The 18,815-nt window shown below is 32.6% G+C and overlaps 1 protein-coding gene across 1 annotated transcript in view; it reads right to left on the bottom strand.

The window, feature by feature from the left end:
* LOC106465844 (multiple PDZ domain protein-like) overlaps positions 1-18,815 on the bottom strand; it is a gene marked incomplete at its 5' end in the record, with an annotated part of 65,327 nt that overhangs the window by 25,546 nt on the left and 20,966 nt on the right. The window contains 3 exons of the mRNA XM_013926086.2: positions 8,891-9,010; positions 12,162-12,192; positions 15,314-15,410. Coding sequence (XP_013781540.2) covers positions 8,891-9,010; positions 12,162-12,192; positions 15,314-15,410 — 248 coding nt within the window. The remainder of the gene's footprint in view (positions 1-8,890; positions 9,011-12,161; positions 12,193-15,313; positions 15,411-18,815) is intronic.

Below are 18,815 nucleotides of genomic sequence, written 5' to 3' on the forward strand. Positions count from 1 at the left end.
TACACTAACGTAACGTTTAGGCGTTCGTTTAACTACTATACGTGATGTACATTTTTTCGGGTATTAATGAAAGTGTTCCAAAACGCGAAATTAATTTCTTGACGACTTAATATATAAATAGAAAACAAGAAGTATGATCTATTTTACTGTAGGTAAATGTTTTGGTAAAATGAAAATATTTATATGATTTTGTCTTCATGCCAAACGAACAAAATCATATTTTCCCAAAATGATAAGAACACGAAACCTTTGCTATATGAAAATGAACACGTTGGGACCAATTTGAAGAAAATGTTTTTGTCAGCAGTAAATCGTGTTTCCTTGTTCTATCAGCTTACATATATAAAATGTTTTTTTATGAGTATCATAAAATTTATTAACATTACTGAAAATAGCCTTTACTTCGCAATCTTGTATAATTACAACATTATCTGTAAATATAGTAGCTATAAGTCACGCACTGCCAACTAAGGCGATCTACACTTTAAGATTTATAAACTGTAAATCATTTTTAATTTCACATTTTTTCCCCCTTTCTGCACTTTAAGACATGTACTTTATCGAATAATTGAACGCCTACGTGATCTTAATATACACATATCTTTAATAGAGGTACGTTATTATTTCATGTAATACTTTTGTTCATTAAATTAAAGCATTCCTTTAAATGACTGAAAACCCTAATCAGGATAAACCCCAATTCGCTGACGTTTTCTCAGTATTTTAAGGCAATTTTTAAACAAGATAATGGCTTCTGTTTGTATCCCTTAAACCTGATTTCTTCCTCCTTCTTAGTTTTATATTGTACACCATACAGTTTCGTTTTCAAGACGTTGGATAAATAAATATTTGTTGGTTCTTACTTGACTTCGAAACTTGAAATTCCTCTGAATCATCAATCCGTAAAATAATCTGCAGTTAATAACTTCTATCTCTTTCTGTCTTGCAGCCTTCGCTAATTATTTGTAGATTAATTATTGTACATTAATTATTATTAACCTAAGCATTAGTTTCCACCGTTTTAAGAGGAGTATGCTTGTTAGTTTAGAATCTACAATTTATGCTTAAGAGGTTTACTGAAAGTTTTTTCTAAAAATATGCAGCAACGTATTCCACGTCACAGATTACAAACTAATTATGAAGTATTTCAATACAGTTATTTGTTAAGAAAACGATTTTTCGTTCAAGTTAAGTTCATATAACTTCAGTTATCTTTTCCTTTCGTTTATTTTTCTGCTTTTACTGAGATCCATAAATTATATTTCAGAAGTTGATGTTGTTTTAATATCAGGTATATTACCAGTTATTTCTTTGGATTTTTTTACCATTGTCGTTGGTGATCTCGAAATTATTTATTCTGGTCTAAGCACAAAAATGCACAACGGGTTGTTGTTTGTTAAGCACAAAACTACACAAAGTTACCTGTGCTTTGCCCACCCCAGGGATTAAACCTCAAATTTATTTGTTTGGGATTATGTCTTTGTTTGTTAAATAGTCCGAAACTTATCTCACAATTCATGTAACTTATCACCTAGTAATTCTGTAACAAAGTAACTGATGTATTGGGATTATGTCTTTGTTTGTTAAATAGTCCGAAACTTATCTCACAATTCATGTAACTTATCACCTAGTAATTCTGTAACAAAGTAACTGATGTATTGGGATTATATCTTTGTTTGTTAAATAGTCCGAAACTTATCTCACAATTCATGTAACTTATCACCTAGTAATTCTGTAACAAAGTAACTGATGTATACAAAGTAACTGATGTATACTGATGTATACAAAGTAACTGATGTATACAAAATGTTTGAAACTCTCAAACCAGATATGTAATTGATTCAGATGTTCAAAGGAGATATTTAGTAACAAGTTTGTTATTTTAGGTTTTCCTTATTCTCGAATACTTAATTCTTTTATACTTGCTTTTTTCATAGTGTACTCTTTCATTTATTACGAAATTAAATAGAATTAAAAAAGTAAAAAATTATTAGACCAGATTAAGCCATTTTCACACCCGTACGGTCCACAAACAATATACTGACGATGACCCTGTTGCTTGTGGCGAGAGAAACTGGGGCAAAATCTTGCTTTTTACAGTTAAACAGTAGGAACATGTTAATCCAACTTAAAATTTGTTTGTATATCTTATTTTCATTATAAATAACAAATGACAGAACCCCAATCATTTCTGGTTCCTCCAATAGAACAGCGATAAGCTTATGGACTTACAAAGCTAAAACCATGGGTTCAGTTACCAGCAGTAGACACAACAGATAGCTCAATGTGGCTTTACTCTGAAACAAACAAACAATAATTTCTAAAATACGTGAAATCTTAAACATAGATTTTACGACGTCTGATTTTGTAGTTAATAATAATCGATATAACTTACGAGTATACTTGTGCTGCTATAGTTACATATACGGGACATTCAGTATAACCTTTAAAATGTACTGAAATAAATATGCAATAAAATATATTTTATAGCTCATTAAAAACAAATAGAAGTGTCCTATATTATTTTTGTACGAAATAAATCACGACTGATTATTTCACATGACACTTCTTAAAATCTGAGAGTATAACCATCTGAAAAACAGTTTAGGAAATTATCTAAAAACCTACTGTTGATATGACAGGTAATAACGAGATGTGGATAATTATTCAATACCCCGAATATTTTTGTGTGTATCTAAAAATTAACCTGGCACTGGGAGAGTTGTTTATTTATAAACTTGGCACTGGGAGAGTTGTTTATTTATAAATCTGGTACTTGGAGAGTTGTTTATTTGTAAACTTGACACCGGGAGAGTTTATTTATTTATAACCTGGCACTGGGAGAGTTGTTTATTTATAAACCTGGCACTGGGAGAGTTGTTTATTTATAAACTGGTACTTGGAGAGTTGTTTATTTATTTATAAACTTGGCACTGGGAGAGTTGTTTATTTATAAATCTGGTACTTGGAGAGTTGTTTATTTGTAAACTTGACACTGAGAGAGTTTATTTATTTATAACCTGGCACTGGGAGAGTTGTTTATTTATAAACCTGGCACTGGGAGAGTTGTTTATTTATTTATAAAGCTCGCACTGGCAGAGTTGTATATATATTTATAAACCTGGCTGTAAAAGAATTAAAATAAACAAATCAAAGAATATCACACGGTTCTATATATCAATCAAATATATACCGAAAACTTGTCGTACGTCAGTCTATTCTTTCACATATACTCATTTATTCAGGTTTGTTTGGTTTCTTTCAATACGGTTTTCGTTGTTTTACGAATCCGTTTAAGTTGTGTATTTGTTTCATACTCCATTCAGCCTTCGTTACTAATAGCATTGACAGTTTCTATAATCAAAATGAAATTGAAAGAGTATTTTTTTAGTTCTATCACGAATCTGACATACACAAAGAACTGGACAGACAGGTAAACCAACACCTAAGAAAATTTATTTTTGTTCCAAATGATAAATGTTTTGTGTTTATTATCAAAGAGTCACGTTTTCATAAATGTTTGTACATTGTTTGTACGCCTGAAAGTAGAAGAATTCCATTACTTGCTCTTCTGAGTATCGATCGATATTGGAAGTTCTCTGCTGCTCACCATGAGGTTCGTGGAATATACACAGGATAAATTTTAGTAAACCATGAAACTCAAACAAACATTCTTATAGGTAAAGAAAAATAAAAATAAGTCTATTCCATGGTACTCTCTCAACTTTATTTTTATTTGAATTTGCTTGATGAATATATAGCAGAGTTCGAATAAACTAAAAACATGGAAGATAAAAAAAGAAAAAAGACTTATTTAAAGATCACTGAAACAAACCTCAACTAAATAAGACAGTATTATTAAGATACTAAAGATCACTGAAACAAACCTCAACTAAAGAAGACAGTATTATTATGATACTACAGATCACTGAAATAAACCTCAACTAAAGAAGACAGTATCATTATGATACTAAAGACCACTGAAACAAACCTCAACTAAATAAGACAGTTTTTTTAAGATACAGTTTGTGTTTTTAGCGCGATGCTACTTAATGGACTATCTGCTCTCTGTCCTCTGCAGGGAATCGAACCCAAGATTTTAACGTCGGAAGTCCATATACTTACTGCTGACTCCCCTCACAGGGACCTTATGAAAGTGACTACAGATATTCATAATTTATCGAAGGTAATCAATATTTAACAATTTCATCTTTCACAAAATAACATTCTATATTGAGGTGTTTGGGCTTTAGGCTTTAAATAAGAGGCAGCAAATTTATTTATTAGAATACAAGTGGAACTTGAATGAGTTCGCAGGTGCAATGGTAATTTTCTCATTCACATTGTATAAATATTTAATTTAAAATAAGCAAATATCACGAAAAATATAAATTTATTGAATAATATTGTAAGTATAATATTTCGTCATAATTTTGAGAAATATGGAATTGATCGGACAGGTCTATTTATCAAAATCTAAACATACTTATTCGTCTTCAATTGCAGTTGTTCAGTAGTCACTAATATATTGTCGAAATTATATATAAACACAACTTTCACGTGTGAGCGGTCACCAGTGATTTTTACTACATGAAACTTGCTAGGCAAACAGTAAACTATTGGGCTGTACGTGGCATAGCGATTAGCAAACCTGAACTGTGATTCCGACGATTTACGGTTCGCGGCCCGTTGCCACAACACGCGGGTCGTAGTTTTGTAAATCATGGGTGCATTGTGAGTGACAGTCAAATCCAACTGTTCGATAATAAAATAGCAGCCCAAGAGATGGCGTTGAACGATGTTGTCTTCCTTCCAGTCTATCAGTTCAGAATTAGTGACGGCAAATAGCCCTTGTATAGTTTGCGCGAAACAAAATCACCTCTTGTTTTATTAAAATAAATTCAACGATTCAAGAAATATATAGAAAGTGATTAAAAGTAATTCAAAAATCAATATTGGTGGATTTAAAGCAGATTAACGTAATCACCTAAGAAAGAGGAAGAAGCTCTAATGAAGCTAAGTCTATTTATTTTCTTTTATCCCTACTTTCGATGTCTTTCTTGCCTGTATTACACTAACCAATTTCTTAAAAGGTCTCTAATTAATTGTTATGCGCCTATATGTTTCAGAAAACGATAGTTTCATAAAATAAATTGAATATATCGGCATCCCGCCTATCAAAATAAACATTTGTGCAAGCGATAAATGCGAACACGCACACTCACTTTAAAGATAAATGGGCTGGGCGTGGTCTAGTGGTTAACGTGCTCGAACTGTGAATCCGAAAATTCGTGGTTCATGTCCCGTTGCCGTTAAATTGCACCTTGCACTTTGAACCCGTGAGTCCGTATAAATGTGACAGTCAAGTCTCACTTTTATGTCAGATAAGAGTTAGCAACGACTTTTATGTCAGATAAGAGTTAGCAACGACTTTTATGTCAGATAAGAGTTAGCAACGACTTTTATGTCAGATAAGAGTTAGCAACGACTTTTATGTCAGATAAGAGTTAGTAACGACTTTTATGTCAGATAAGAGTTAGTAACGACTTTTATGTCAGATAAGAGTTAGCAACGACTTTTATGTCAGATAAGAGTTAGCAACGACTTTTATGTCAGATAAGAGTTAGCAACGACTTTTATGTCAGATAAGAGTTAGTAACGACTTTTATGTCAGATAAGAGTTGATAACGACTTTTATGTCAAATAAGAGTTAATAACGACTTTTATGTCAAATAAGAGTTAATAACGACTTTTATGTCAGATAAGAGTTAGTAACGGGTGCAGACGGTTAACTAGCTGACTTTTCTCTCTCAAGTTTACTTCAAAATTCGGGACGTAGATAGCCATTACAAAAAACTCCTGAAACAAATCTTGAAGTTAAAGTCTTTCACTGTTAATGGGACAAATGTTGAAGAATGAAAGTTTCGCACGGTTTGTTTCCGATCATTATCTGAGGAAGACAGAATAATTCAATGCCTTTAGGGCAATTTTAATTATAAACAAAATGTTTCCCAATAAAGGTATATCAGCCAGCCAATCTAGCCTCCTGGTGGCAGTTCTTAGTTAGGTAATAGTTCCATTGATACACTTAATTAAGCATTCACAATCTTCCGAGTAATATTTAATTATTAAATATTAATTTACAAGTAAGAACTATGTATTAGGGACCATCATAATACTGCCACCCTAACGAAAGAGACGTCTCGAGTGTTTAAAATAACGAGTTGTTGTGTTACAGTGGAAAACATAGAAATATTCAAACAAACATTATAATATTGATATAATCACCAGAAACACATATTCTCAAAACTCTTTTTGCCGCGACAGCTTCTAACAATATCGATTGTAAATTGAGCCATCAAATACGTTGTTAAAACAGATAGTAGACATGCAGAACAGACAGTAGACATGCAGAACAGGTAGTAGATATACAGAACAGAAGGCAGACTTGTAGAACATATGGTAGACATGCAGAACAGAAAGTAGACACGTAGAACAGAAAGTTCACATGCAGAACTGATAGTAGATATACAGAACAGAAAGCAAGCATACAGAACAGACAGTAGACATGCAGAACAGATGGTAGATATACAGAACAGAAAGCAAGCATACAGAACAGACAGTAGACATGCAGAACAGATGGTAGATATACAGAACAGATGGTAGACATACAGAACAGATGGTAGACATACAGAACATAAAGTAGACATGCAGAACAGATGGTAGACATGCAGAACAGATGGTAGATATGCAGAACATAAAGTAGACATGCAGAACAGATGGTAGACATGCAGAACAGATGGTAGATATGCAGAACAGACAGTAGATATGTAGAACAGACAATAGACATGCAGAATAAATGGTAGACATACAGAACAGACAGTAGACGCGCAGAACAGAAAGTAGATATGCAGAACAGAAAGTTGATATGCAGAACAGACAGTAGCTATGCAGAACATATAGTAGACATGCAGAACAGATGGTAGATATGCAGAACAGATGGTAGACACGCAGAACAGATGGTAGACATGCAGAACAGGTGGTAGACATGCAGAACAGATGGTAGACATGCAGAACAGAAAGTAGACATGCAGAACAGATGGTAGACATGCAGAACAGAAAGTAGACACGTAGAATAGATGGTAGACCTACAGAACAGAAAGTAGGCATGCAGAACAAATGGTAGACATGACAGACAGTAGACATGCAGAACAGAAAGTAGACATAAAGAACAGAAAATAGACATGCAGAACAGATGGTAGACATGCAGAACAGATAGTAGACATGCAGAACAGATAGTAGATATGCAGAACAGACAGTAGACATGCAGAATAGATGGTAGACACACAGAACAGACAGTAGACGCACAGAACAGAAAGTAGATATGCAGAACAGTCAGTAGCCATGCAGAACAGATGGTAGACATGCAGAACAGAAAGTAGACATGCAGAACAGACAGTAGACATGCAGAACGTTACTGAATCACATCATTCTAATTTTAACCATTCTGTTCTTGAATTAATATAACACACCGTGAATCATGTTGTTACTGAATCACATCAATCTAATTTTAACCATTCTGTTCTTGAATTAATAAAACACACCGTTAATCATGGTGTTACTGAATCACATCATTCTAATCTTAACCCTTTTTACATTCAACTACAGTAAAATTCTGATAATAATAGCACCTTATTTTGGAAACAATAAAAACAAGTGTTAAGTAATGACACAAATCTAATTCAAAATCTTTTGGCATTAACTGGAGGGCGTGGGCTCTGTTAATGGAGATAATGTTTACTGCGCTGCTGGAGTATATCTCCCACCAAGACGTCAATCATACTGAAGCATTGTCTGAACTACATTCTTGTTTTTGGACGGCCACTCTGTGAGACTGTTATTATTGTTATTGTTTGAGAACATCGCACTAAACTGTATACCTGATACTCTTTTGTTGTCGCTATTTACGACCTATAGAACATGATTCCCTGCTTTGATAAGTAGATATTACTGCTAGTGCAGCGTTTTCTGGAGACTCTGCTTGTTTTTTATGGTAGCGCGGTTGACAATTCAGAATAAACTAAAAGAAAATTTGTTCCGGAAAAAAATGTGTAAAACTATCAACATTGTTTCAAGGGGCAAAGTCTTGGGCATCATCGTTCATTTTGTTTTGTAAATCAAACAGAGCATTTGATGTCATCGTATAACCTGGAAAATGGTTTAATGTTTATAGGATTGTTTAATACTTCCCGTCGCTGTTATCGGCCGTAATCCTAATAATATATCATGACGTTCGGCCAGCTTAGGATATTTAGTTTGGTCCTAAATCAATATTGTTAAGTAGAAAATGCAAAATAATTCTCCTAGTAAAAGGCTGAAAACTAATAAAAATATAGGTATTGAATATTTAACAAAAACTGTTAATGAATCTAATTCTAAAGTAAATATTTAAAAAAATGGTATTACTACAGACATAGTTATGACGTAGGTCGAATTACTACAGACATAGTTATGACGTAGGTAGAATTTCTACAAAGCTTTATGTTCCAATAATCTAAATATATTTCTAAGATGGAGTATAAAATGGTACAATAAGAAACTGTCGGCCTACTCTAGTGATTTGTTTTATAAAAGTCCTTTAACAACACAAAAACAATATTCAATTCGATACTAAGGATGTTAAAGAAAACACATATAAGATATCTGCGCTAGAAAAACTTATCGCTTAATACACTCGAGCATTTTCATTGGCCAATAATATTAAAAAAGGAAAGGATAATATATCCCAAATATATTGAGAGAAAATGGATGATACGCCAATAAATATATATTAATTAGTAGACTGACTTTTCACAGTGAGAAAACAGACAAACAATGAAATATCATTTACCAATAAAAGCTCGGCCATGTCCTTCTGGTTCTTGTCCCTCACGTTTTGTCCGTTAACTTCCAGAATCTGATCTCCCTGCATAATTCTTTGACCATGTTGGGCAGCAATACTTCCTGGTTGCTAGGATACAAGCGTTAACAAGGTTATATTGAGAAGTATTAACAAGAATGTAACTTACGTATTTGTTTCTTTGTCAGTATGAGTCCGAACTAGTCGCTTCAGTTGTCTTCGGTAGACGATTAGAAACGTTGATTTTTGAGTACAATTCAATTATTCTGGAGTAATATTCGAGATCTGTATCTCAATATACACTTGGCTTGACTTTTTCGATTTTGAATAACAGCAACAACACACACACAAGCAAAATAATCACATGAATTTCTTTATGATGAATGCAGTGAGTGATAGTGTTGCGTCAGCGAGTCACATGACTAGTGTGACGCCACGTTTCTAGAACTATCCTGTACTTTGGCGAATGCTCTAGCATTTACTAGATATAGGGTAGCCTGGTATATAAAAGAGGGTGACAACGTGACGGACAATAATGTGTGTGTAGATAGTGAGTAATTGAACTGCAGTCAGAAGTATTGTTGACATTCGTTGATTAGCGCTTCTTATAGAGCGACTGTTGAAAATAAGTGTATCGTAAAGTTGTATTCGGAAAGAATAAACCAGTTTTATTAAGTAAGGACTTGTGTCGCTAAAGTTTCGTCGGAACGAAGTTACGGAAAATCAATTAACAAATGGAGACGTAACAATACGTTTCTTGAATATATCACTTATTAATATGTAAACATGACGTTTCAGACATGCTACAAGTATTATAACCAGAGTTGAACTTAAAAAAAAATGAGGGCTAATATAAAACGGGGTTTACTCCCCGCGGCCGACACACAGCAGATAACTCATTGTGTAGCTATAAATTAGAACAAACAAATAAGACAAAAGCAAAAACCTTTAAACGAACGGAAAATTTTTATAATTAGTTTAGACGTAAAAATAAATATATAAATTTACCTGTCATCAGTTGTTGCCCTTTTCACCTTTTCATGATAAGATAATCATTACATGAACTACTGATTAACAAGATAACTAACAAGAGCTTTTTCTACAAATTCCAAGTGTCGTTAATCACTTGTACACTTAACTTGATGCGCAGCTAAACATATTTAACTTGATGCGCACAATATAAAAAACAGCAGTGTAAGTATCAATCCATCCAATCACCTTCTATCTTGTCTTCAAGTCAGTAAAAGCCGTCCTTTTTAGATGGTATGTTTTAATTTCCTTTTGCTACTAGTAGTGGTGGCGGACTCACGGGAGTCAAGTGATGACGTCACGAAGGTTAAGACCTTTTCAAGGTCAGAGGTGAAATGAAACTAGTCTGCCACCGTTGCTATTGTAGCGATTATTATATATATATATATATATCCCAAGGTAGTACAAAACTTTTATTTTTGAAGGTGAAAAATTAACCTGTCTTTATGGGGTATTTAAGGTTAATTAGGAACAGTGTATTTACATAAAGATACGTTTACATAACATCGTTTGTAATATTACTTTATGTCGTGTGACATACACACAGTTCGCTAATCCCCACCCTCCTGGCTGTGGTCTCCCACAGAGCAAAGCTGTCACATCAAGTAAACTAATTTACAGGGGGATGGAAGGCTGTTTCCAAATATAAACCCACTTTACTCTTGTCAAGAATAAATGGCCTTCAAGAATGTATTTGACATATTCGTTTGTGTAACACTCGAAGTATGTGCTGTTCTATAACTCTGAATGGTACTAATTTAAACTTCAAAGTACAAGGTCGACCCTTAAATTTCTGCTCCAATTTTAAAGAAGGCAAATGCTATCCATAATGTTCAAACAAACACCAGTTCCAATATTCTGTAAGTAAGCATGGCAAATGTTATCCATAATGTTCAAACAAACACCAGTTCCAATATTCTGTAAGTAAAGCGATGGCAAATGTTGTCCATAATGTTCAAACAAACACCAGTTCCAATATTCTGTAAGTAAGCATGGCAAATGTTATCCATAATGTTCAAACAAACACCAGTTTGCAGTCTTGTATTATAACTAGTCGGTTACTGAAATGTTTCTATTAAGCAAAAATTGAGAAAAATCATTGATTTTAACAAGCTATTTTTCTACAATGAGTAGTGGAATAGTTTGATGTGTCCAGATGGCTCAGTGGTATGCATTAAACATTATAACATTAAAATTCGAGGGTTGATCCCTTCGTTATGCATGACGCAGACAGCCCATTGTATAGCTATGCGCTAAAGTTAAATAAACACAAATTATAAACTTAACACGTCAGGAAATACATATTCTTGACTAATCTCTTTGATCTCATGACGAAATCGGGTATATATAAAACATTAATATGTTGTGACAGCAGCGAAACAAATATTTAAAGTGAATTCTTAGCTTAAGGCAAACAACATGGAGTCTTTGGGAACCAAGCGCATTCATACTCAATGTTCGTTTAAAATAAATGTGTATACTTCTTCCCGTATAATCTCGAAGACGACAAATACTAAAGCGATTATGTGTGCTTACAGAAAATACGAATTTCTTGACTGTTTCCAATCTGATTAAATCGAGGAAACTTTCATGATGCCAACAATATATATATATATATATCTTGCACACGAGGCGTATGATATAACATTATGTGTTATTGTTATAATATCTTTAACTACCATTACATCTTAATCAAGTCACGAACTAGATAATACAATACGTTGTAAATAATTAATAATTTTAACTACAGTCCACATACACACACATACGCAAAGTAACAAAAAAAGAATGTTTATTCGAAGTGTATCCCCGCTAATAAGAAAAAAACCCTGTAGCTCAGCGGCAAGTCTTTAAGTTTACTATGCTAAAAATCGGGTTTCGATACCTACCCGTGGTGAGCATAGCCCAGATAGCCCATTGTGTAGCTTTGTGCTTAACAACAGCCAACCAAACAACAGAAGAGAAGTATGAATAATTAAATAAAGATAAATACATAAAGGTTACATCATGTGACATGTTTGATACCACTAACTGACAATATTATTATAATAATTTTTATTTAACTATAAAAATAACTAAGTAAATTATAAATTTAATAGATAATTTTTGAAACATATCTTAAGTTTTTCTAAAGAGTTGTTATATTATTGGGTATTGCATTCCATATTGTTACCCTTACGTAACTTATTTGAACATAAAGACTGTTTGGTGTTAAAAACATTTCACTACTTACCACGTAAGTGATGAAAACTCCTCTTCCGTTGCTGAAAGAAAAATTGAATTGGCTAACAGATCAAGTTAATAGAAAAAAAAAGCTTCTGAAGAAAATAAGAACGGATAATGTTTAAAGACGAAAGATTGGTCTTATTACAATATATGATTAATATTTCTATTAATAAATAACTAATGGGAAAACAAATATCGTGACGGTTCAATAATTAAACAAATAACAGCAAACGTCTACTGTTATGTGGCTGAAGAATGTGAGTCACCTGTCTGAATGGAAGATTTCCAATTTCTTAATCAGAAATTAAAATCAAGGATACATTCAATATGATTGAGATCAAACTGGAACTAAATTCCAAAGTCTATGTAAAACTCTTCATCTGAGTGAGTATAGGCCTAACCTTTTTTTGTCGATGTTCTTTGCTTGCTTTTTCACTCTCAAGATTCTCATAAAGAGGACATCATATAAAAATGTCGAAACTTTGAAAAAATTTCGACTAATGTTAAAGCATTTTACGCTCGGTATCAAAAATTTATTTTACGTTTTTCATTCCAGCTACCAGGCTGCGCTTTAAAAATAATAAAGCTAGTTTGGTTGAAAACGTTAGATAGTAAATAGTGGTTAATTCATATTTGCACAAATGAATCACTAGCATATAGCTAAATTCTTTCGAAGAAACACTTGCTGTCTGAATACACCACATTAATAAAAGCTGTAAAAAGGCTTAGTATAAAACACATAAAATCAATATTGATACGATTCAGCGTCATTATTCTAAATCTACCGCATCATTACGACAAAATAGATATTAAGAATAGTATAAAAAATTTATCTACATACGTTATAGCTAATATAAACAATAGTATAAAATGTCTATCTACATACATTATAGCTAATATTCAACAATATAAACAATAGTATAAAATATCTATCTACATAAATTACAGCTAATATCAACAATATAAACAATAGTATAAAATGTCTATCTACATACATTATAGCTAATATTCAACCATATAAACAATAGTATAAAATATCTATCTACATACATTATAGCTAATATTCAACCATATAAACAATAGTATAAAAAATCTATCTACATAAATTATAGTTAACATCAACAATAGTATAAAAAATCTATGTACATAAATTATAGTTAATATAAACAATAGTGTAAAAATCTATCTACATAAATTACAGCTACTATCAACAAAATAAACAATAGTATAAAAAGTCTATTTACATACATTATAGCTAATATTCAACAATATAAACAATAGTATAAAAATCTATCTACATATGTTATAACTAATATCAACAATATGAACAATAGTATAAAATCTATCTACATACATTATAGCTAATATAAGCAATAGTATAAAAATCTATCTAAATACATTATAGTTAATATAAACAATAGTATAAAAATCTATCTACATACATTATAGCTAATACAAACAATAGTATAAAAATCTATCTACATACATCATAGCTAATATTCAACAATATAAACAACCAATTTTTATTGCAGTTATAATTGATATATGTGTTTATATTTTTGCAACTTATTACATAACTTTTCTTCCCTAAAATCATAAATCAAAAATTTGAACTATTACATTCATGGGCAGACAAACTTTACCTAATGATCCCTAAACATACTAGCTTAGTTAGGTCAGCAAACATTTCCTTCTAAGCCTGCATATTAACACAGGATTTCTGATGGGTATAGTTAAAAATTACTATAGACAATATACTTTAGTAATTTAATATTTTATATGTCTATAATTCTAGAAATTACTGTGAACTTGAAGCTCTATAAATACAGGATTTCTGAGGTGTACGAAATGTTCGCTTTCTACGGACTTTTTGTGTGTATCTTGTAGGAAATACTTTGAAAACGAGGTTCAATAAACACAGAACTTATCGGGTATACAGTTATAAGAATTAATGGGAGCAACAGGTTCTATTAATACAAGATTTTTTTTATCTGTACAGTTCTAGGTGTTACTATGAACAAGACTGTCAACACAGGATTTTTGAGGTATATGGTTAGAGGGATTATTCTAAGCAAACAACTTAACTCACGGCATGTTACATGTTACGCGTATAATTCTAGGAACTACTGTAAACAAAGAAGTGACACTATTTATTTACTTCGGGTACATTTTGTTTACAGTTTTAGGACCTACTGTGAAGGAGCGAGCTTATTATCACAGAACTTATGAAGTAGATAGTTCCAGAAGAAAGTGTGAACAAGAAATGAGAAAGAACACCTGACTTTACAATTATTGAAGTATTGATATGTACACTGAGCACTTAGGTCGGCACAATGCTGAAGCAATGAGTGCAGTACAGTGCTGAGAACCAAAATTATCATCAATGTTTGAACGTTGTCTTTCAGTATTGTTTATAATATACTGTTACGTATCTGCGTGTTTGTTAATTTCCGGTAGAAATTCTTTCCGAGGAACTTCAGTGATACAAGTCCTTCTTTGATTAAACCAGTTTATTCTTTCTCGATACAAACTTTTAGTATACAGAAAGTCCACAGTCAGTACGTTTTTCGTCACTTTAAACTTAACAACTTTTATAATACACGCTATAAATCACAGCAATTCAAAATCTCGATAACTTCGCTCTCTACGAGTGCAAAACACACACTAGCTCGAAACAGAATCGCAAATTACCCGAAACTCACCGTAACTACTGTTCGCTTAGCTTCTGGCTTTTCTCTGCCTGGCTTATATACTAACAAAGAGGCGTCTCCAACATTCACGGAGTTCCACGATTAATCGAGAAATTCACCGCGTGACGTGACTTCTGCTGTCGTAACAATATTATAATACCAGAATCTGAGATTTACTGAAAACCACATCTTGCTACAAACCCGATGTCTTTGGAAAAACTATTATTTTATTACTCAATTTTTAAGGTTAATGACATGAAGAATTTTCTGTTTTTGTCACCAATTTCTCAGTTTTCTGGTGAAAAAAAAAGCTTAATATTTGCAAGGCATCTGGGACTGTGAAAAAAACAACAGCATTGAAACATCATTCATAAGGTTGAGTTACTTAAACATCACATGAAATATTATCAAGCGTATGTGTGTCATAAGTTCATAACACTGATGATAAAAACTTCCATAATACACTTACGTCCTTTGGATGAAACTCATGCCTAGTTTGTCCTTTACACTCGTCTTTCGTAGTTCAACCATGATGAACTTGCGAGGAATATCGGAAGCGGTCAGCACTGAAATAAAATACACGTTCAATGAATTTTAAACTAACTCGATACTTAAATAAATTAACCATTTGTGTCATGCTAGAAAGCTCGCTTCATCCTTCATGCATTTTATCGTGGATGGTCTTAACTTCCCACACAAATATTTAGCTTCAACTATGTCGAGTGTTACAACATCTTTGTTTTATAGTGTGAAGAAGAATAGTTAAGTTTCAAACGGAAAAAAAATATATATATAAAAACGAACGCGATGATTTTTATTGGGTAAGAAATATTGTAGAACTTTTGTCTAACGAAAAAATCATTTAGTTTTCGATTTATATTTTTATACAATTCTGAATTTTGTTTGTTTGTTTTAGAGAATCGAACCTCGGATTTCAACATTGTAAATCTGTAAAATTACCGCTGCTCCATCGGGAGACACTGAACTATGATTGTACGATTAAGGAAATTGAGTCACTGAATAAAGACCGCGTGTTAATTAAACAACTGTCTGTAATATATTTCTTAAATTCTAGTTAAATTCTTAAATTCAGTTTCGGATGATAAAGGTGAACTTACATCTGGTATGCATTTTATAACTTTTTACGGAAACAAAATAGATAATCGCATATTCATGGCAACTTAAAGAAATCTGTATATTACAAAATTTCGAACTTGACAAAAATCAGATGCCAGCAATCCTATGTAAGTAGGCATCAAAATAACCAGGGTACATGCTGTTAATTCCTAAACCTTTTTGTAAAACGACTAGTTTTTCGTATTGTCTTTTTCAACTTTTTTCAAATAGTAAATTGGCTGCTTTTCTTTTCATATATAAGAAGAGTAAACGGTTCCATTTACAATTTTGTGTTTCATGGTTGCTGAAATCGGTGAAACGGTAGCGACGTTATGCTTACGTTGCGCAAAATAAAAGACGAGTCTATTTGGCACGATTCCGAAAAGAAGCAACATTAGAGCCAAGGATATCTTTCACACTTCCTATCAAAACATATAAAACATCAGATTAGGTTTTCACTTAAAGCTTCATTACTAAAGACACGAGGAACTTAAGATGACTGCTATGAATCTCTGCTTGATATTTTTGTTATTACAGTTATCAACATGTAGTGTATGATGAACAATTAATACCATATTTTTGAAGTAATATGCAGTTGATATTACCCTGCATAATAGCAACTCGTTTACAATGATTGAAATTTTCGTGTACGGATTCGTTGTTTGACAATATACAATCAGGTTGTATTATCTCTATCTGCGGCCTGGCATAGAATTCCCAAGATGTTGGAAAGTGTCTTGTTCAATTACAGGTCATTCGTCGGTAAGCACGTTCTGCAATTGATTTACGAATTACAGTAAAAACATTACGATGGCGAATGAGAGTTTTCAGTTCACCACGTAGATGTTCAATCAGACTGAAAAACTGTAATAGAAAACGAGTAAAGTCACTGTAATGCTCATCGAAGCGATTTTGAACAATAAAGCATGGAAGGAAAGTGGTTCTATTGAATTGGGAAGGGCCATTGTTCATCAAACGCAGTATTGACTTGGAAATGATCATGTTATAACGTTCATGTACACTCTGAACGTTATTTACCGTTCTAGAGAAGTAAAAGAACCAAACTCCCGCTACACGTGCTTTCCCCGTTCCATTACACCACCTCCAGCATCTGTCGTACAAGCAGGAGCAAGTGAAACATTAATTCATTGTTTAATCTGTAAACATCACTGATGTCATGTTTTGTTTACAGAATTTATTGTTTATTGTTTCAACTGTAAACATCGCTAATGTCATGTTTTGTTTACGGAATTTATTGTTTATTGTTTCAACTGTAAACATCGCTGATGTCATGTTTTGTTTACACTTTACGGTGGTACATATGCATGTTTTCTGCTGGACGTCGTGAGCCACCCGTGGTACACAGAGACCATAATATACAACTCTACCTCATATCACCACATTACTATATGAAACATCTATTTTATACGGACGGCTGTACTAAAGCCACGCCTTCCATCATGTACCACTGATGGAGCACGAATGCCATGTTGAAAGGACAACTGAAATAAAACTAAGTTACATGATTAAATCACTTTTTATTTTAACATTACATCTAGAGATTGGCATTAAATTTTTCGTTATGAGTAATTGAAGCAACAAAACACTAATTGAGACTTCTTTCATAAATAAGAAAACTGTTAAGAAGACTGGAATATAACAAGGATAGAACTATTATCATCCACAGTAGGGATTATTTTATCTGATGTCCCTTTTTTTACGACCACAGAATTGTGAAAAACGGCATGATTAGGCTGTAAAAAACAACAACAAGTGAAATAAATTTAATAATAGAAGAAGAAAAAAAGAGCAGACGAAAACTCTCTGACTGTTGTTGTTTTCTTACGACTATCCCACAAAGGTACAACATTGCAAGAAAGCAAAACTTGCTAATAGAAGCAAATCAAATAGTAGAATGAAACAATGTGTGATAGCTAAAAAATTAAATAAACATAATAATAGAAGAAAAGAAAATAGCAGAAGAACTGACTATTCATACCGATTCAAAGTATTGGATGAGATATAAAGTATTTTATATATCAATTGGTAGTTTAGTAAACAGTCTCAGCCCCAGAGCACCTGAAACTATGTAAGACCCCTAAACATGTATTACTAATACTTTAGAATTTAAATGCATGAATTAAAAGAAACGACGTGGCCATTAGTTTTAAGGCATTTTATTTAACGTGTAATCCGTTAGCTGTACAATCAAAGTTCAATATTTTAGGTAACATAATCGAAAACGAAAACATTTTTTTTCCCTTTAGACACAGAGAACGCTTTACAATAGAAAATAAAGGTATTGATTTTCTAGAATGTTCATAGGTTGACAATTTTTGTTGATACAAAACTTCAAAAAGTCACCTTTCGTAAAAACTCACAGACTTACATAACTTTGAACTTTAATTCAAAAAATACTTGTTAAAATTCTTATTCAAAATATATTATTGTATTCTACGTATATTTTCATTTTATCTAAGCCTTGTCAGCCTATCTATACTATTATTCTGCTTGTTTGTATGTACGACCATTACGCTTTCTGACCGAGAACCTGCTGCTTAAGCATGCGTAGTTAGAATGTTTCCCCAAGAAAAACCGCACATGCGCATTATTCACTCGACGACAAACAGTCTGCCTGCGGCAGAGAGCTGCAAAGTTCAGTGCTCAAATCGCTGCAATTGCTGTATGAAACAAGAAGTAACAACAAAAGGGGAATTTAAATATACTTTACTAACCATTTTGTACAACAGAATATTAAAACTTATCAGGGTTTTAAAAAAAGGTTTGACGTTAGGTCGTACAATAACATTATAAGTTTATTTATTGATAGTATTAAGTACAGTAAAGTTTAGTCC

This window comes from Limulus polyphemus, unplaced genomic scaffold, assembly GCF_000517525.1.
Source record: "Limulus polyphemus unplaced genomic scaffold, Limulus_polyphemus-2.1.2 Scaffold2071, whole genome shotgun sequence".
NCBI classification, from domain to species: Eukaryota; Metazoa; Arthropoda; class Merostomata; order Xiphosura; family Limulidae; genus Limulus; species Limulus polyphemus.